Source organism: Lipotes vexillifer, unplaced genomic scaffold, assembly GCF_000442215.2.
Source record: "Lipotes vexillifer unplaced genomic scaffold, Lipotes_vexillifer_v1.1 scaffold98, whole genome shotgun sequence".
In the NCBI taxonomy this organism is placed as follows: Eukaryota; Metazoa; Chordata; class Mammalia; order Artiodactyla; family Lipotidae; genus Lipotes; species Lipotes vexillifer.
Window position 1 is genome coordinate 3,441,715 of NW_006799611.1, and position 18,441 is coordinate 3,460,155.

General features: G+C 51.6%; 1 protein-coding gene across 1 annotated transcript in view; it reads left to right on the top strand.

The window, feature by feature from the left end:
- Positions 1-2,642, top strand: part of USP20 (ubiquitin specific peptidase 20) — a 29,565-nt gene extending 26,923 nt beyond the window's left edge. Inside the window, exons 21-23 of the mRNA XM_007471821.1 lie at positions 568-670; positions 1,915-1,986; positions 2,482-2,642. Coding sequence (XP_007471883.1) covers positions 568-670; positions 1,915-1,986; positions 2,482-2,642 — 336 coding nt within the window. The remainder of the gene's footprint in view (positions 1-567; positions 671-1,914; positions 1,987-2,481) is intronic.
- Positions 2,643-18,441: the final 15,799 nt, after the last annotated feature.

Below are 18,441 nucleotides of genomic sequence, written 5' to 3' on the forward strand. Positions count from 1 at the left end.
CCCCCCCCCCCCCGCACCCGGTCCCCCTTTGGGAACCACTGGGCTCTACAAACTGACACGGAAAGATGCATTAAGTGAAAAAAGCAAGTTGCAAGGTAGGACCGAGCATGATCCCATTTTAAAGAAGGGGACTTCTGCAGGGGACACGGGGGTGCGTGAGGACTGAGGCCCCTCGTGCTGCTCAAAGCAGGGGGACTCGGGGACGCTCCATCGTTCAACAGTCCAGGGTTGGACTGTTAGATACCCCACTTCGTGGTCATTATATATGAGACGTCAGACCAGTTAAGGAGTGAGCAGGGGACACGTTCTGTTAAGTGGTGGGGGAACAGCATCTACCGTCTGATCTCAAGTGGCTTTTTGAAAAGTTATTAACAAGAGATTCACCCAAATGCTAGCAGCAGTCATCTGAGTGGTGGGATCGTGGGAGATGTTTCTTTTCTTTGAACTTGTCTGGGCGTTCGAAACTTTCTCTGAGTATCTAGTGTTCGGTAAGAGTCCGGGGTGGAGACTGACCGGTGGGGTGTTGGATATTCACGCCGACCCTCCCCTCGGCCCCGCCCCGCCCAGCTGAACAAGGCGTTCCAGGCCGAGGAGTCGCCCAGTGTCATCTACTGCATCAGCATGCAGTGGTTCCGGGAGTGGGAGGCCTTCGTCAAGGGCAAGGACAGCGGTGAGTGAGTCAGATGGCACGTGCCCGCCACTGCCCACACCAGGGGGGGCCTGGGGCTGCTGACCTGCTGGGAGCGTCCCAGGAGGCGGAGGTGGGGCGCCCAGGATCTGTGCCCACCCAGCAGGTTTTTGGTGTCACCCCTTCAGGCACGCACCCCCTGGGCAGGAGCACAGAGCGTGGGTGCCCCCCTGCCCCGCCCCTCCCCACCGAGTGCTGGGATCGCCGTCCTCACCCTCGCCAGGCCTTCTCACTGCAGCAGGACAGAAGCCATCTGGCTCTGCCCCTTCCCTCCGTTACCCTCTGTCTGCAGGTGCCCAGGGGTGGCTGCTCTTCCCTCCTGCCAGGCCCTTTCCCTTGGGGACTCTGTTGGCCTAAATAATAGATTTTAGTTGACAGATGGCTTCAGACTCTTAGGAAAGGACTTGGACACCATGTCCTCTGATCGCTCGATTTACAGAGGTGGAAACAGGCCCCACCAGAGGGCTGCTCCCAGAGTCCGTCACGGTCCCCGGCAGGGAACAGCTGAGCCTGAGCCGCAGCCTGCATGTGGCCACCCTCACCGCCCCCGAGTCCCAGACTCCGCTCCCAGGCCAGGCTTCGGAGCCTGGCGGGGTCAGCAGAGCCAGGAGCTTCCGCGCCCTGGACATCTGCCCTTTGCAGCATAAGCACCAGGATGCGGGAAGGGGGAGGGGCCTCCCTGGTGGCTGCGCTGGGTCAAGACCCCGGCTCCAGAGTCGCAGCCCCACCTCGGGCCCCGGCTCTGCCTTCTGCCAGCGCTGAGCTGGGCGGTCACGTCGCCTGCCTCACCTCACCCAGTTGTTGATGGTTGAGCTAGTGGGGTGCATGGGAAGGGTGCTCAGCAAGCACAGCCGCCATCAGATTAGGACAATGTCCACCCGGCACTGGACATCTACCCCACCCCCTCCACCCCCCCACTCCATGCTAAGGTCTGAAACTAAGGTGCGAGTCCTCAGAACTCCCTCTGCTGGGTCCAGGGATGCCACAGTCCCTTCTGGCTCTCACACTCGTGGAGATGAGCATTTGGTGCCCTAAGCGCCTCAGCCCGTAAGAGCTTCACGCTGACCCCTTGGGCCCAGGACAGCCTCTCCGGGATCACAGGTGTCGGTGGCATACTTTGGGAATGGCTCGTATCTGTTGAGGGGTGGAAGGCTGTGGCGGAGGAGGGGACTGGGCTTTCTTCCCGTTGCTGCAGAGGCACTGAGCCTGAGCCCTGTCTGTTCCAGAGCCCCCCGGTCCCATTGACAACAGCAGGATAGCACAAGTCAAAGGAAGTGGCCACATCCAACTGAAGCAGGGTGAGAGTCTCACCAGCCCCAGCCCTGGCCTCCCAAGCCAGCCCGGCTCCCCTCTGCCCCTCCTGGCTTGCAGGTCTCACCGGGCACCCCCTTGCCACCTGTCTGGGTCAGGTTGTGACATCTGTCCGTGTCCAGGTCCAAGACTCGAGCAGATGGGCCAAGGTGCTTGGCCTCTGTGTGGTTCCCACAGCCCCTCTGCCCCTACACACGCCTTCTCGCCACTCCACCACCTCACCTGCCTGCCCTTTTGCGTGAACCTCACCCCCTGGGAAATGAGGGGCTGCAGCCATCGTAGTGCCCTCTAGGGTCCTCAGAGAATGGACGTTCCCCTGGAAGATCCCAAGATTCCCACTTACAGCTTTGCACGGAAGCGCATGGTTGCCCTCCGTCCGCACTGGGGCCTGGCCCTCCCAGACCCCCCACTGCCAAGACGGTGGCTTCAGCGAGGGGGCGAGGGCGAGCCCAGCCTGACCGGTAGCCTCTCGGGCCCTGCAGGAGCTGACTACGGGCAGATCTCAGAGGAGACCTGGGTGTACCTGAATAACCTGTATGGCGGCGGCCCCGAGATCGCCCTCCGCCAGAGTGTGGCCCAGCTCCAGGACCCGGAGAGCTTGCACGGGGAGCAGAAAATCGAAGCCGAGACCCGGGCCGTGTGACCCGGTGGGCCAGTCTGTAAGTTCTCTTCTCCCTCCGTGGAGACCCTCTCATGTCCCTCATGTGTTGGAAGAGTGCTCTGCACACACCTGCCCTGAGGCTGCTTGGAAGGACCTTCACGAGGCCTCCGCCGGCTGATGACCCGGGTGTCCCCACAGGCCCCCGCCTTTGCCCTCCTCCCTGCGGAGGGGGCGTCTGTACCCGGAAGCGAGGCCGGCCGCTCTGGAAACCCAGATGTGTAAAGAGGCAGAAAAGTTGTTTTGGTTCACAGTGAGTAATGCTGCAACTAGGAAATATATCCACTTCAGACTTGTTAAACGACCAAGGCTCTGCGACGTTAACTCGGGTCTTTGTCTCGGCAGTGCCCTCGTGTCACTGCCATCGTTGTGTCCCCAAACCTGCCCTCTTGCTAGCTCGGGCCCAGCTTTTGTCCCTGGACCCTCAGTCAGGGGCCATGGCCTTGGCACAGAGGGTCGGGGAGCGGCTGCCGCTCCGCAGGCGTTTCCCACTGGCTCCTGGTCCAGCGCCCGAGTCACGGGTCGACGGTCAGAGCCGCGAGCAGGTGCCGAGCCCTCGGCAGTGAGGGCGCTGCCGCTGGTCCCTGGGCCAGGTCCTCCCGAGGCCCCGCTTCGCCCCCACGCCTCCCGGTCGTCAGGGAAGTCTGAATGCTGGGCGGCTCTCGATGTTTTTCATGCAGACTGATGACACCGGACACGTTTGCGATTGGGACCCGTGGGCGGGGTTGGCTTTCTGTCAGTGGGGCTCATTTCTGGAGGCAGCTGGTCCTCTCGCACGCTGTGCTGCTGAGCTGGCCCTGTGGATTGGCTGTCATTTGCCCCTGCCAGGGACCCAGGTGATGAAACAGAAATACCTCGCACTGCTATGCTGCTGCAGCTTCCCCGGGGGGCTGACATCTCTCCCCGACACTGAGCTGCACGGGACCCCTGGGCCGGCTCATGCGCGTGGGTCCCGGAAGTGCGTCTTCCGGATGCTGAGCGAGGCCACTGCTGGGGGGCTGGGACCTCCAAGCACAGTGAGGTGGCACTGAAGCCCCTGGACGAAACGGCCGTGGCCAGTGCTCAGCTCGTCAGGGCCAAAGCGAATGGGGGATGGGAAAGGGGTCCCGGGACCAAACCCCTCAGATACTGTGGCCCTCAGCCTCCATAGAAGCAGATGTTGGTGGAACTTGCAGCAGGCGGTTCTGGCGGAGCCCCTGAAGCTCTCACGTGTCACTCACTTCTGTGATCTCGTTTCACCCGGATCTGTTTTCTTCTCCACCGAGGCAGCATAAGATCAAAGAACAAGCCACTCTTGGAATTTCTGGACATTTGCCACAGTCCTTTGGAAGTTGCTGCCGCTGCCAGCGGCGACCCCCCTGCAGAGCCCGGCGGTTGCATGTTGCACTGTTTGTGACGTAGACTCCGCTGTGCAGGTTGTAATCTCGCCCCACGTCTGCGCCGTCCAGTTTGTGCTCCGAATGTCATAATAAATATGTAACGTTCCCCACAGCCCGTGCTCTCGTCTCTGCACCCGCCGCAGTTAATTCTGTTACTGGAGGGAGAGGGGAGCTGGCTGCCGTGGGGGAGGGTCATGGGGGAGGGCGGTGGAGCCATGGTGATTAATGTTTGACCTTTCTAAGAAAAAAGGATTCTTATTCTAAGCTTTTGCTTTTTCGTTTTGTAACATACAAAAAGAATCTGCCAGAAAAACTTAACGTGCGTTAGATTTTTTAAAATGTAGATAGAAACCATATTGCTAATGCTCAAATGAGCATGCTCCCCTTTTGGCTTTCAGAGTGATAGAGATCCTTACAAGTGTGCAGGCCCTGCAGTTGAAGGTGATTGGCTTCCTTTACAGACCCCTTATTCTAGAAGGGCTTTTTACTTGAATAAAACAATGTAACTTAGCAAACCAGTTCATGGCCTTAGAGAAATGCGTTTGCATGAATTCTTGCAAACTGCTTCTTACATTTTCTGGAATGAAAAGTGAGAATTTATTTTAAAAAGATGTGCTTTTTTTAATATATATAAATTTATTTATTTATTTATCTTTGGCTGCATCATTGTGTCTTCGTTGCTGCGCACGGACTTTCTCTAGTTGTGGCGAGCGGGGGCTACTCTTCGTTGCAGTGCACGGCCTTCTCATTGCAGTGGCTTCTCTTGTTGCGGAGCACGGGCTCTAGGAGCGAGGGCTCAGTAGTTGTGGCACACGGGCTTGGTTGTTCGGCAGCATGTGGGATCTTCCCGGACCAGGGCTCGAACCTCTGTCCCCTGCACTGGCAGGCAGATTCTTTTTTTGTTGTTTTTTTTATAAATTTATTTATGTATTTTTGGCTGTGTTGGGTCTTCGTTTCTGTGCGAGGGCTTTCTCCACTTGCGGCGAGCGGGGGCCACTCTTCATCGCGGTGCACGGGCCTCTCACTGTCGTGGCCTCTCTTGCTGCGGAGCACGGGCTCCAGACGCGCAGGCTCAGTAGTTGCGGCTGACGGGCTTAGTTGCTCCGCGGCATGTGGGATCTTCCCAGACCAGGGCTCGAACCCGTGTCCCCTGCATTGGCAGGCAGATTCCCAACCACTGCGCCACCAGGGAAGCCCCAAAAGATGTGCTATTAAAAAAACCTGATAAAACAGCTTTTTGAGCCTATATATTTAAAAAACAAAAAAAGAGTGTGTACTGTAACTCTTTTGAGTTCCTGTATGCAGCTTTCTTCACATGGAGCTTATCTACTCCATGCCTACGTTTCCCAGTGATTCACTGTACTGTGACATGGTACACATTGGGTTCAGAAACCGGTTTTTATTTCTCCCACTTCCTGTTTTATCAAGATTTTGTTGTTGTTGTTCAGCTTGAATTATAACACCATCATTTGAATAGACGTAATTCAGAAAAACTCCTTGACGTGTTCTAGCCTTAAAGGTCCTGCGTACATTTTAAACACATCTTAACTATTAGCTAGGTTACTGTACTGGAGACTGTTCAGTGCTTTGCTTTTAGGGAAACAAATGTTGAATCTCACATTTTTATAAGGTAACAGTATAATTAAAAGGTGTAAATGTCTTCATCTCTTAGGCTTGCTTTCTCCTAAGGCTGCCCAAGCAGTGGTTGGTTTTTATTCACATTACTACAGAAATAATACTGAAGTTGGATAAGACCTTTCTATGTTCATGTCTTTCTTGGGGCTAGCAGCCCTGATACAGTATTAAACCACTTGTGTTTAAGAGTAAAAACAGTATATGCAGTTTTCACTGAACTTAAAAATGGAAATCATGTCACCCTATTGTAATCTGTTGGTGCCTTTTTAGAATGTAGTTTAATCATGACAGACCTTGATGTTTATTTCTTATTTAAACCCTCCTCTTTACACTTAAGCATTTTTAGAAGGGTCAGATTTCTTGTTATCTTATATGGAACTATGTATAGTACAACCCAGTGATGTCAGACAAGAATTAATATTTCACTCTATTTCAAATGCTTATAAAGCTTTTATTGTGAGTTAGATTTTGCAGATGCAAAGTTTACAGCCTTCTGGTACTGAAAACCAGACACACAGAACAATGTTACAGACGATGAAGATAAAGAGTATGTTTTCTTTGCAGAGCTTTGAAAAAAAAATCACTTAAACTCTTACTACTGAATAGAGTAAGCCTGGAATCCTATTTATATTCCAGGGAAAAGAAAGTCTGCATTTGTTTCATGGCTTAAAGCATCTGGTTTATACATATTACATTGCAGTAGTGATATTGAAAAATTGTCTCTTGCCTAACGTTTTTACTGTCCTATGAACAGGAATTAAGTTTTAAAGTACTGCTTGAAGATGGCTGTGCTAACTAATGTCAGTGCAGGAGCAATATTTTTACCTGTTTCTAGATGACAGTTTTACTAAAATTTCTAAAATGAAGGCATTTGTTTAGTCTCAGTTACTTAAGAAAAATATAAATTGTAAAAAGGACTCAGATAAATCGTGAACTCAGAGAAACTTTCAGATCGTCATTGTTCAGAAGCCAAATAAATACAATGGACCATCAAAAAAAAAAAATTAATGTGACAAATGACCAGACACCCCCGGGGGCTTTGCATGGCTCCCCGAGAGTCAGCGCATCCAGAGGCTTCAGGAGGAAGTGGAGGCCGAGCTGCTTTAAACACCCATCGGCCTGTGTCTTTCCTTTCCTGGAACCAGCCCCGGCCCCAGAGAAGGGGGGCCAGATGTGCTCAGGGGATAAGGCCAGCACAGCCCACAGGCCGCTCCCCTCCTGGCATCACACCACGGACTTGGTGCCTCCCGGCTGCTCAGAGCAGCCTCAGAGCAGGGGTTCCCCTCCCTGGACCCTACAAGGGCTGCACTGGGGGTGCCCTTTCCCTTTCCTCCCCTGACGGCTGATGTTGGCACCTCCGCCACAGCATCGTGGTTGCTGGTGTCTGGCATTGGGAGCTCCCTCACATTTAGTGATGCTATAGTGGTTTATAGTCTCTGTGGTTTTGGTTGGTTCTGTTTATGCTTTGGGGGTTTGGAGGGGAGAGGAGAACCTGAGATTTTATGTATGACTTTAAACATTCGCTTGTGGGCTTCCCTGGTGGCGCAGTGGTTGAGAGTCCGCCTGCCGATGCGGGGGACGCGGGTTCGTGCCCCGGTCCGGGAGGATCCCACGTGCCGCGGAGCGGCTGGGCCCGTGAGCCACGGCCGCTGAGCCTGCGCGTCCGGAGCCTGTGCTCCGCAACGGGAGAGGCCACAGCAGTGAGAGGCCCGCGCGTACCGCCAAACATAAATAAATAAATAAAATAAACATTGGCCTGTGAAATCCCATCAGACATGCATGTGCAGAAACAGGCTCAACACAGAGTGATAAAACAGGTGACAGATACCCGCCCCCAGGTAGGACTGCTAGCAGTTCCACTGAAGCCCCTTCGGGGCCTCCTGATCACTGACCCCCGCCCACCCCAGAGGGAGCTCCTTCCCTGCGTTTCTTTCAGCCCTCACTTTTCTTTATAGTTTCAACACATACGTGTGTGTCTGAGCATCACTTTAGCTGTGCTCACATTCGACTATTGGATTCCATGGTACAAATTTTGTGATTGGCTTTTCCTGTTAAACATGGAAGGTGGGAATGGGAAAGTTTTGTCTAGAGGGTTGCTTGATCCGGAGGTTTGGAGACATTCATTTGTTGTATGTACTGCAGGAAGGTGAGAGAGAGAGGTAGGCACCAGTTGGTCTTAAGATGTTTCCTCTGTACTTTCCCTTGAAATACCAGGCTTTTCAGTGGCTCGGCCGAGATGCTGGCATGTGAAGACAGTACAGGAGCGTGTGGTTGTTCACCTCCATTCACAGACGAGCGGAGACAGGCAGTGCTGGGCGGCAGGGGAGGCCGTCTCTGTGTTCTCTCTCCCACGTGCCATCCCGTGGTCGGGCTTCTCCTCCAGGCTGGCCCGGGCCCCGCTCCAGCGACACCTTTTAGAGTCACAAGCCAGCCGGCAGACTGGGGAGTTTGTAGGCCCACTGCCACCTGTGTCTGCAGCCCTTTCCACCTGTCTGTGCTTCTGCTGACAAAGCTGCATCAGAAAGTACATTCCCTGGTGGTCCAGTGGATAAGACTCCGCGCTTCCAAGGCAGGGGGCACGGGTTCAATCCCCGGTGGGGGAACTAGGATCCCACGTGCTGCGTGGTGTGGCGGGGAGAAAACAAAACAAAACAAAAAAACATTTGCAAGGTGCAGCCACCCCAGAAGTATAGCTTCCTACCTTTGTTCTAGTTGGAATTATGTGCAAACGTGAATTATCCTGTGAGTCTTTCACGACCTGAGTTTGAGCCCCAGAAAGCCTCTGGGGAAGCAAATGGTGTTTTGGAATCATACCTCCCTCTGGCTCTCTTCCCTACGACACCTTTACCTACAGCAGAGAGAGGCCCCGTTGGTCGTAGCAAAGGCACAGGGTGCAGAAGAAATTGATGCCCTTGGGAAAAGCTGTGAAAAAGAGCCGTCCTCATTTTGGACAGTGTGTCCTGGAAGGCTGCCCTAGGGACGTGCTGGGATGCAGCCTCCAGGCGTTGCTTGGACCTGACACCAGCGAGCAGCCCAGCTGAGGGCTGTTTGGAGAGCCCGAACTGCGGGCAGGGCTCTTGGCCTGGCGTGTGGGAGGATGTGCACCCCGTGAGGGGCACGAGGCTCCCGGGGCAGAATGCCGCAGCACCCAGGGGATCCTCCCCACCCCCGCTGCTTCCGGGGACCAACAGAGGAAAATGAGGAAATCCCCGTTTCCTCCCGCGGCTTTTGGTCCCTTAGCTCTGAGGACAGAGCCACGTTGGGGGCCGTTCTCAGTTTATGCTGTACCTTCTGTGGCCCAGCGACGTCTCCAGCTAATGGGAGGTCATTTAAGTAAATGGCACTCACTGTACCGTCTGGACAGAGACAGCGTTTAAGTCAGGGCCTAATGCACGCAGCTCCGGAGAAACGGCCCCTGGCACTCTCAAAGAGGCTGCGAAGTGCCATTTGCAGCGTTTGCGCGTTAATCTCCGGTCTCAGAGGGCGCTGGCAACAAGGCTTATGCCTCCCCTTCTCAGAAAAGGCCGGCAGAGGCCAGGGAAGAGCAAGAGAGGCGCCCTCCAGGCCAGGTGGGCCCTCACTCAGACCCGCACCATCCATCTCTTGCTGTCCCGTGGATCGCACAATTCCAGAGATCTCTTTTGCTTTAGTTAAAAAAGTGACGGCATACTCGAATCCCGCTGCCTTTGCCCACTTCCATTTCCTACCTGGTCACCCTGCTGGGGGAACCTCGTCCTTCCCTCCTCGCCCGCCGGCTTCTCTCCCACTAGGGGTCGCCAGCGCCTCTGCGCGGCGGCGGCGGCGGGGTGGGGCGTGGCCTGGGCGTGGCCGGCAGGTGGGGAGGCGGGGAGAGGCGGGGAGAGGCGGGGAGAGGCGGGGCCGAGCAGGGCGGATGCTGAGATTCCCAGACCCACCGGAGGAGCCTGACCGACGGGTCTGAGTCAGGGGTTTCTGCGCTGGCAGAGGCTGCCTTCGGGAGCACACCGGGAAACCAGCTAACTGCCCGCAGCACATACTGCGCTGCCGCCGCTGGTTTCCGTGTGCGATGGGGTGAGGCGTCACCTCCCGAAACGCTTGAACCAAGTAGGTGCGTAAAGACGGGCCAAGCTGGGAGGCAGTTCACTGTTTCAGACCCGCGAGCTCAGTGTAAGGTCACAGAGAGCTGCCAGCCAGTGAACTCTGTCGCCGAATCAGAATAACACAGGCTCCATCACGGAGCCGGGAGGGAGCTCGGAATCAGAGCTGACAGCTAAGAACGGCTGTGGAGGTGGCGTCCACCAAGTGTTTTCCGCACTACCGGGGAAACTGAGGCCCAGGGAGGTGGGGACACGCGCCCCATTCAGAGCCGGCTCCCAGCCCCTCGCGATGGTGGGGTCCTGCAGGGGAGAAGGTTCTACGTGAGACAGAGGGAGACATTCTGTCTCTCACCGACTGTTAGAGACTAGTCCCCAAATATGATAAAAGCCCAGAAAGAACATGCTGGAGACATTCTTCCCAGATTAACCTTTTGCTGACAACCTGGACAAGAGAGCCTCAGTAGGACAGTCGTAGAGCCACCTAGCTCCCTTGACCATCCCGTCTCTTGCTGCGAACCCCGACTTGATTGTTTGGAGGCCTTGGCTCCGGACACCATCCTCCCCAGGACCGACGGCAGCAGACTTGGCTGAGAACTTGGCGAAGCTCTTGCTTGAAAGGCCAGTCACACGCATCTGTGGGAGGAGGCCGCGGCCGCAGCGAGGCCTGGCCTCGTACGGGTGGCCTCACCTCCCACCCCTCAGCAAGCGAGTGGCGGTTGGCATTAGGCCGCCCTAATGCTCACTTAATATTTCACTCCCTCAACAACTGTCTTCCTAAATCGGCTCTAAAGAGCCTTAGGAAACAAAGAGGCGTGGGCACGAACCAGTCTTCCCCCCCAAAGCCCGGGGTGAGATTTTCAACGCAGGGTATGGAAAGGGCCTCCCTCCGGCTGCATATGCAGCAGCTTGGTGCAGGCACAAGGCCCTCACCCTTAAACGCTGCACACTGTCCGCGGCGTCACAGAAACCAGTGATTATTCCAGCCAAACTGCCAAGGAGAGGGTGGGCTTGAGCACTCGTGACACCAGACCGCCAATGAAACGCAAACCCGCTGCGATTTCCCGGCCCCTCAGTCCCCACAGTAGGGTCCCCGAAACCCCAGAGTAGCCGCCAGCTGAATTTGCATACACAAAAAATGGCCTGGACCTAAGGAGCCTCCCCAACTCCCTGCACTCAATCAACGGAATCCCACATCACTGAGGTCATTTAAGTAAATGGCACTCACTGTACCGTCTGGACAGAGACAGCGTTTAAGTCAGGGCCTAATGCACGCAGCTCCGGAGAAACGGCCCCTGGCACTCTCAAAGAGGCTGCGAAGTGCCATTTGCAGCGTTTGCGCGTTAATCTCCGGTCTCAGAGGGCGCTGGCAACAAGGCTTATGCCTCCCCTTCTCAGAAAAGGCCGGCAGAGGCCAGGGAAGAGCAAGAGAGGCGCCCTCCAGGCCAGGTGGGCCCTCACTCAGACCCGCACCATCCATCTCTTGCTGTCCCGTGGATCGCACAATTCCAGAGATCTCTTTTGCTCTGACGGCTTCCCCCAGTGGGCGGGGCTGGAATTTGGGGCTCCCTGGGTCTCAGGCCCCTCCCCAAGCAGATGGCACCGGGACTGGTGTTGGGTTGACACGGTAAGTCAGTGACATGCAGATCGGAGCCCAGCCTCCAGCCCAGGGGACCCTGACTGCTTCTGTGACCAGGGTCTCCTCTTTGTGCAACAAACAGTCCCACGATACCGTGCCAGAAGTTACACTTTTATTTAACATTTAGAGGATTAACATATTGTTACAAGGTCAATATAAGCCTTCCAATGGAAGCACTTTATTTGGTTTAATTCCATCTCCAGAGACAAATGGGCAATGCCATAACCTTTACAATGGCAAGGGGCCATGTACAACACTGAAATGCCTCCAAAGTTTAGAGTTAGTGCAACACACACAGATAAACCAAGAAGTTTAAAGGTGCTCGACACCAGGTTAAAATAAAATTTTGGATCACTTTTTAAAGTTTTTTGATATAAGCACAGGAGGCAGAGCCATTAGGAAGTATGCAATCGACATTTCTGGAAAAATACTTAGCATCAACATAACTTCCTCATGTTCAGTAAACTTTCTCCCAGTAATTACAGATGTTACCAAAAGGCATTAGAGGCCTCTGCGCTACTGCTGGAGAGACAGGCTGCTGGCACCCAAAAGCTTCAGGATGATCGTGATATAAACCCAAAGGAAAAATCCCATTACAGCTTCCCATGCCTTTTTATTTTTTCCTATCCTGCAAAGGAAAAATTGGGTAAACGACAGGTTCTTCTCTTTCATTCTGTTTAAGTTATTTTCAGGGTAGCTTCTTTAAAAATGAGTTATTCTTACGGCACAGCAATATCCTAGCATTGGTGGAGAAGTGACGGGCAGTGGATACGAGGGAAGGCTGAGAAGGAAGCACATGGGAAATTCCACGTTTCTACTCTATGTGAACTGCTCTATAATAATATATAGATGATTTCACAGTAGGATTCCCAGAGTAAGTGATATATCTCAACTATCCTATAATAACTTACTTCCTTTACTAAGCCCAGCTGGTACAGCATTGCCCTTTCCCCATAGCCACACAGACTGTCAGAGAAGCAAACACCAAGGTTAACATTGAAAAGCACTCATTGTCCATTCTTTTTTGGACGCAGGTGGTACAGAGAAAAAAAAGGCACAGGGGATACAAGAGGATACCAGCATATTCTATTTTGGGTTTAACGGACATTAAAAGAACAAATTACTGCACTTTATGCCTTTTCCCCTAGGTTGTAAGAAATTAATCTATCCTGACCCCTAATATGAAAGATGCAACGCACGTGCATTCCCAAGGCTCTAAAATCAGATTAAAAAAAAATGTTTAGCATCCTTGTAGAGTGAAGAGTGGGCAGCTCGACTTGGTGGGATTCAGAAGTTGCTGGAGACACCCGGTCACCCTGCCACTGGGACTGTCCATAGGAACCACGCACCTGCTGGTTTGCAGGGACACGGGTGAGGCCCTGACTCTTCTCGCCCTTTGGCATCCTGGCTTCACCGTCATCTGCCAAGACAGTTCTCTCATGAGACTGAGGAGTGCGTGACAGTGGGGCCGCCCCTTGGGTGTTAACGGAGCGGCCCCCAGATGCCCACAGCTGCAGAGGCTCCCTCTGGGGAAGAAAGAGCGAGGGGGTGACTCACGCTTCCTCTTCCCCTGCTTTTTGCCCTTGGTATTTGCTCCCTCTTGGTTTCTTGTCACCAAGGGTTGACTGAGCCACTCTCAGAGGCTGGTGTGTGGTCAACCCTGGTTTGCTGAGAGGAACCGTTTTCCTACCACCGAACAAAGGCCCAACCCTCAGGACCTGTCCTTTCTGTCCTTGTCCCTTGGGCTCCTGTAAGATTTCCTTGTCTTGATTCATAAGGGTTGAGAAGCAATGAGGATGCTCAAGGTGACCTCCTGGTTACCGAAAGCCAAACAAAAGGGGAAAGATGCCTGGTGGCATCCTTGGGCTTCTGACGGCATCCTCGCTCACAGAAACTCACAGCCAATGATTTCTCTGGGCTGTTTCCGCACCGAATAAGGAGAGAAGCTATGCTGCTCTAAGGCATGAGTGACCACAGGGTACATGACCTCATGTCTTCCTCAAAGACCCATAAGAGGAAGGAAATTTAGCTCAAAAAATAAACTTAATTCCACTTGGCCTGGAGAGCAGGTGGGAAAACGTGGAAGCTGTAGCCACGGGATCACTTGATGCACCACAAGAAGCACAGGGTCTTTGGTGATGAAAGCACTAGAATCCTAAGATGCGGATCTCAGACTTCACGGAAAGGGGAGAGTCCTCCCTTGGCAATGAGCTAATGCAGAGGTGAGACCCTCGTTCACGATCTGCAGTTCTCATTAACAGGCGGCCAACGGGGAGAAGGTGGGCTGGGGCCTTCCTTGACCCCATGAAAGGTGGACACAGGCAGGACAGCAGGGCTGGCCCAAGAGCTGGAATTTGACTTTCGCTGTGGACTTTTCCAGGCCACTGAAGACAGGGCCCCAAACAAAAATGTGTGTACGTGTGTGTATGTGAGTGTGCGTGTACATGCCCCAGTGCCCGCCACGGACACTCTCAGGCTCTGAAACGTTTCAAGGGCCAATTGTTTAGTATGAGGTGATGACGCACAGTCAGGAAAGGACCACCGAATACCCAATGGACTTGGGAAAAGATGAGTATTTTCTAACGTAAAGGACACAGGGACACATGAGTGACACTCAGGCGCCCAGTCCACCCGGTGCAGGCCTGACCCTCCTTGTTCAGATGCGGTTCGTCTCCCCAGGAGACCAGTGGCAAAGTTTTCACGAAAGGCACAGTGTGAATTGTGGACGGGCCGGGATGCGCCAGATGGACTGAGGGCCGAGGCCCGGGAAGGAGGGACCACGCGTCAAGCCGCCTTCTGTGGCCCCGAGTTGGACGGGGACCAGGACAGGGACAGACCTCCCCGCAAGAGGCAGCCAGGCTGGGCCAGGGGAGGAACCAGGCTACGAGGAACATGCTGTAAAAAGAAAAGAAAGAAAAAGGCAAGCAGCTGCACGTGGGGATGGATGTCACTTCAGGCTTAGGTTCCGAGGGCCACACCACACACCAGCAGAGCCCCAAGGCGCTGGCGGGCACCCAGGCCTGTGGAGACAAGCAGACCGAAGGGTTTCTCCTGGGAAGGCTCTCCCGAGGCTCTGGCTCCCGGAACCATCTTTAGGAATCTACAACACAAAAGACAGAGAAAGGAAAAGGCTGTTAGAGTGGCTGGCAGCAGGTCAGGGGCGGGCACTCTGCAGCTCAGTGCAAATTGCACCGCCCTGGGGAGGGGGGAAGGGAGGGAGCACATTTAGAGCAATGGGTTACCACAGGGCGAGTCTGAGATAAGGAACTTTCACGGTTTTATCTGCAATCAGAGCAGCTAGTCTTCCCTTCAGGGGTAACAGAAGCCGCCCAGGAGATGATGCACCCATGCACCCGAACTCATCTTTCTCATAAATTGAGTTCTGAGACAGAGACAGAAACCAGCTTCCCAGAATGATGCCTGAAGCCCAAAGGCCTGGTTCTCTCTCCAACTGACACTCTCAGTTCCTTGGCAGTAAAAGGCAACATCTTTGGTGAAAAGGAAAACCTGTCACTCAGCATTTACTCAGCAATAAACAGTGAAAGTTCTTCATCTTGAGGGGACAGAAGAGAAACAGGAGACAGACTCCTCAAGCCCGGAGGTGAACACAGGGTGAGAAACAGAGAAGGTGTCATCATATAAAAGGGGGAAAGGGCAGGAATTTTTTTTTTTTTTTTTTTTTAAAAGCATTTGGCTAGAAAATTCCCCATTATTGAAGACAAAAGAGTTAAATACTCAGATTACAGAGAATAATTTTCTCGGAGAGGGGAAAAATCATTTAAAATACACAACACTGAGAAAAATATAACGTTTATTAGAGAGGCAGATACGAGGGTACAACTAAAAGGAGCCAGACAGATTCTTTTCTTGTAAGATAAGGAGAGAGAGAAACAGTCATGTTGGCCATATTCAAACAGAACTTACTCAGAACCCAAGTGTCTACAATAAACTCAAGTGTGGATCAGCTGGCAGGGGACCTAGCTACCACTGTAACCGTCCTTCCGGCTCCCCCAGCGGTTACAAAAACAAAAAGGTCATTAGGCATCAGAATCACCAATAAAACAAACACAAAGAAGGGTAAAACATTAAAACAACGAATTCAAGTAATCCTTTTAGTTTTTCTATTGCAGTATATACAAATCTATTGGGGCAAGGGGGCGGTTATGGATATATTTCACAGAGAGCAATTTAAAAAAACAAAAACAAAACCATAAAAGAGGACAGTCACCATTCAGTTGACCAGTTGGAACTTACTCTAGTCTAACTATTTTGGCAATTATTAAATAGTCACATGGTAGACACCACACACACACACAAAAGTGCACTGGCATTACTGACAATAAAACAACTCCTTTTGAGTTATGGGCATCGGAAAGCAGCAGCCCCGCCCACCTGGGACGGGCTTAAGGAGAGGGCAGTGTTTATGGAGCAGGCGGAACAGATTTATAAACAAGGCAGGGAAGGAAGGCTTCGACATACGTTATTAACCTCTAAGTGTATCTCTAAACAAAAGGAGAAAACTTTATACACAAGCTGAGACTTTGCTGCTTTTGTTTTAACAGATAACTGTTGGAAGAACACAAAGTATACTTCGGGTGGAAATGGTAATTTGTGATTCTCTGGGAATCAAGACTTTTGCTAATCCTCTGCGCATTGACTAGATGGACCTGAGACTACAAAATGTCTTTCACCGTTGAGTCGCTAGTACATAGATTCATCTGGTGAAGGTACTGAGGCATACAGCCTAAAATAATGGTCATAATTTATGTGCCCAAATCGCCCCTCCCATCCCCGAAAGCCAGCTGAGCTATTTCCTGAATCAGATTTGCACAACTCTAAAGAGGAGGGGGAAAACAAAAGCAACAACACCAGCCAACTTTGTGGAAGGCCATACTTTTCAAGTCAGGCTTTTAAAAGACTAATGTTATCTTGCCTCATTTTAAGACTTTTGCAGTGCTTAGTTTGCTGTCTCCAATAATTCACAGTCTGGAAATGAGTTCATCGCAGGATAGAAAGGTTAGGTTTTAATATCTTAGGGATTCACTTGGTTACCTGCCCAAAGCTGTGACCACCTACTGCCCGTTAAATCCCCACGGTCAGCTGATTTTCTTGCTGCAGTAGTTAAAAGGAAGAACTGAAATGATTCTCCTGAGAGGTCTGGGGTCAGGGTCAGTGGCTTTATCAATATTACGGCAGCAAAGGTATAATAAAGCAAAAGAAATCTGAATTACAAAATTATATTTTAAAAAAATCAGGCTGGCCAGGGTCGGTTTCCCGCTTTTGATATTGGACCACAGTTGTGTCAGATGCCACCACTGGGGGAAGCTGGATGTAGGGGATCTCTCTGCTTTATCTTTGCAACTTCCTGAGAATCTATAATTATTTCAAAATGAAAAATGTTTTAAAAATCAGACAGTCAGTCACGGCTTCCCTGGTGGCGCAGTGGTTGGGAGTCCGCCTGCCGATGCAGGGGACACGGGTTCGTGCCCTGGTCCGGGAAGATCCCACATGCCGCGGAGCGGCTGGGCCCGTGAGCCATGGCCACTGAGCCTGCGCGTCCGGAGCCTGTGCTCCGCAACGGGAGGGGCCGCAGCAGTGAGAGGCCCGCGAACCTCAAAAAGACAAAACAAAACAAAAATCAGGCAGTCATTAAGTAAAGGTTACTAAATTCCGTCTTGGTGGCCCTCGGGGAATGTAAGAGAGCGTTCTGCTAGACTCTGCAGCAGTCACCCATAACTCCTGCCGGCTCCTAGACCCCTGATGTGCTGCTGTCAGTTTTAAAATCAGCTTTAAACTGATCTGACATTCTAAAAGGAGCCCACAGTGTAGAAGCAAGGAGCTAATATCCTATTTAAGAGTAGGAAGGACATGAATAAATAATTTTCAAAGCCAAATAAAAAGAGAATCTCAACCCCATACCTTTATTCTGACTCACTTTTAGCTGGTTCTCTGTGATCTCAGGGAAGATTCTAGAAATGAGCACAGCCATTGGGCATGTCACCAATTTCACTACCTATCCTGCCAATTTAAAAATGCAAATCCCCATGTGACCCAGATTCTTTGAAGATGGTGAACCATAAAACGAGCTAGAAACTCTAAAACAGTTTTCAGTAAATTCACACTTTGGGTCTTAAAGATGCCAATGATTAAAAAACAAACCAAAAAACCCCTGAAAAGTGACGTGCTGGGGTCTGTGTGCAGAAGGAGTTGCTTACAAGGGTCTATTCACAGCCCCACCTGGGCAAGTATGAACGGAATACAGCTCCACCTCCCACAAAACCTCCAAGAGAACAGAATGAAGTGAGCTGTTTTTATGTAGGTTTATCTAAACAGCACTAGCACATCTGATCAACTCTGTCAACTGGCAGAAGGAAGATCAGTAGTCATATGTAAAAACCAACTGGTTGATCGACCAAAGTTTTCCATATTTCAATTGGTTGTTTAGGATCATATAGACATAACCTGAAAACACGGTGATCTAACAATTATCTTAAACATGTTTACGGAAATATACACACTTTTGGTACCAATCTTATTCTTATTCTATACTTCATTGATGACTTCCTTCGAAGTGAGTGACTGTAAAATTGAACAAACTAGCATAGTTCAGTTTATGAAGTTACAAAATGTAACATTCTAAGGTAGTTCAATTTCTGGCAGATACTACATATAAATAAGAGAACTGAAGTCTTCTGCACCCCTAGGATGTGCATGGACTTTTAGATTCAGAAATATGGATTCGAAGCTAGAAGGCAACTTTTTGGTTATCTACAGATGCTGCCCAAGAAGAAATGTTCATCAGATTTCAAAGGACACAGTTGTACATTGGCAGCTGGCAGCTTTCCAAGTAAAATGTCATTAGCAAGTGAAACTTGATTACCGTCAAAACCAGCCCAGGAAATTCAGGTGTAAGATGCCTGAAAGTCCACCTTGTCCCTAAAAGAAACTGCGACGCTCCCCATCCAGTCTTTTGAAGAACTGCCTGTAACAGTCATAGTTGTGGGGAGAAACAACTCCAATGTTTTAAAGTTTTTTGTGTTTTTGGTTTTTTTTAAGTT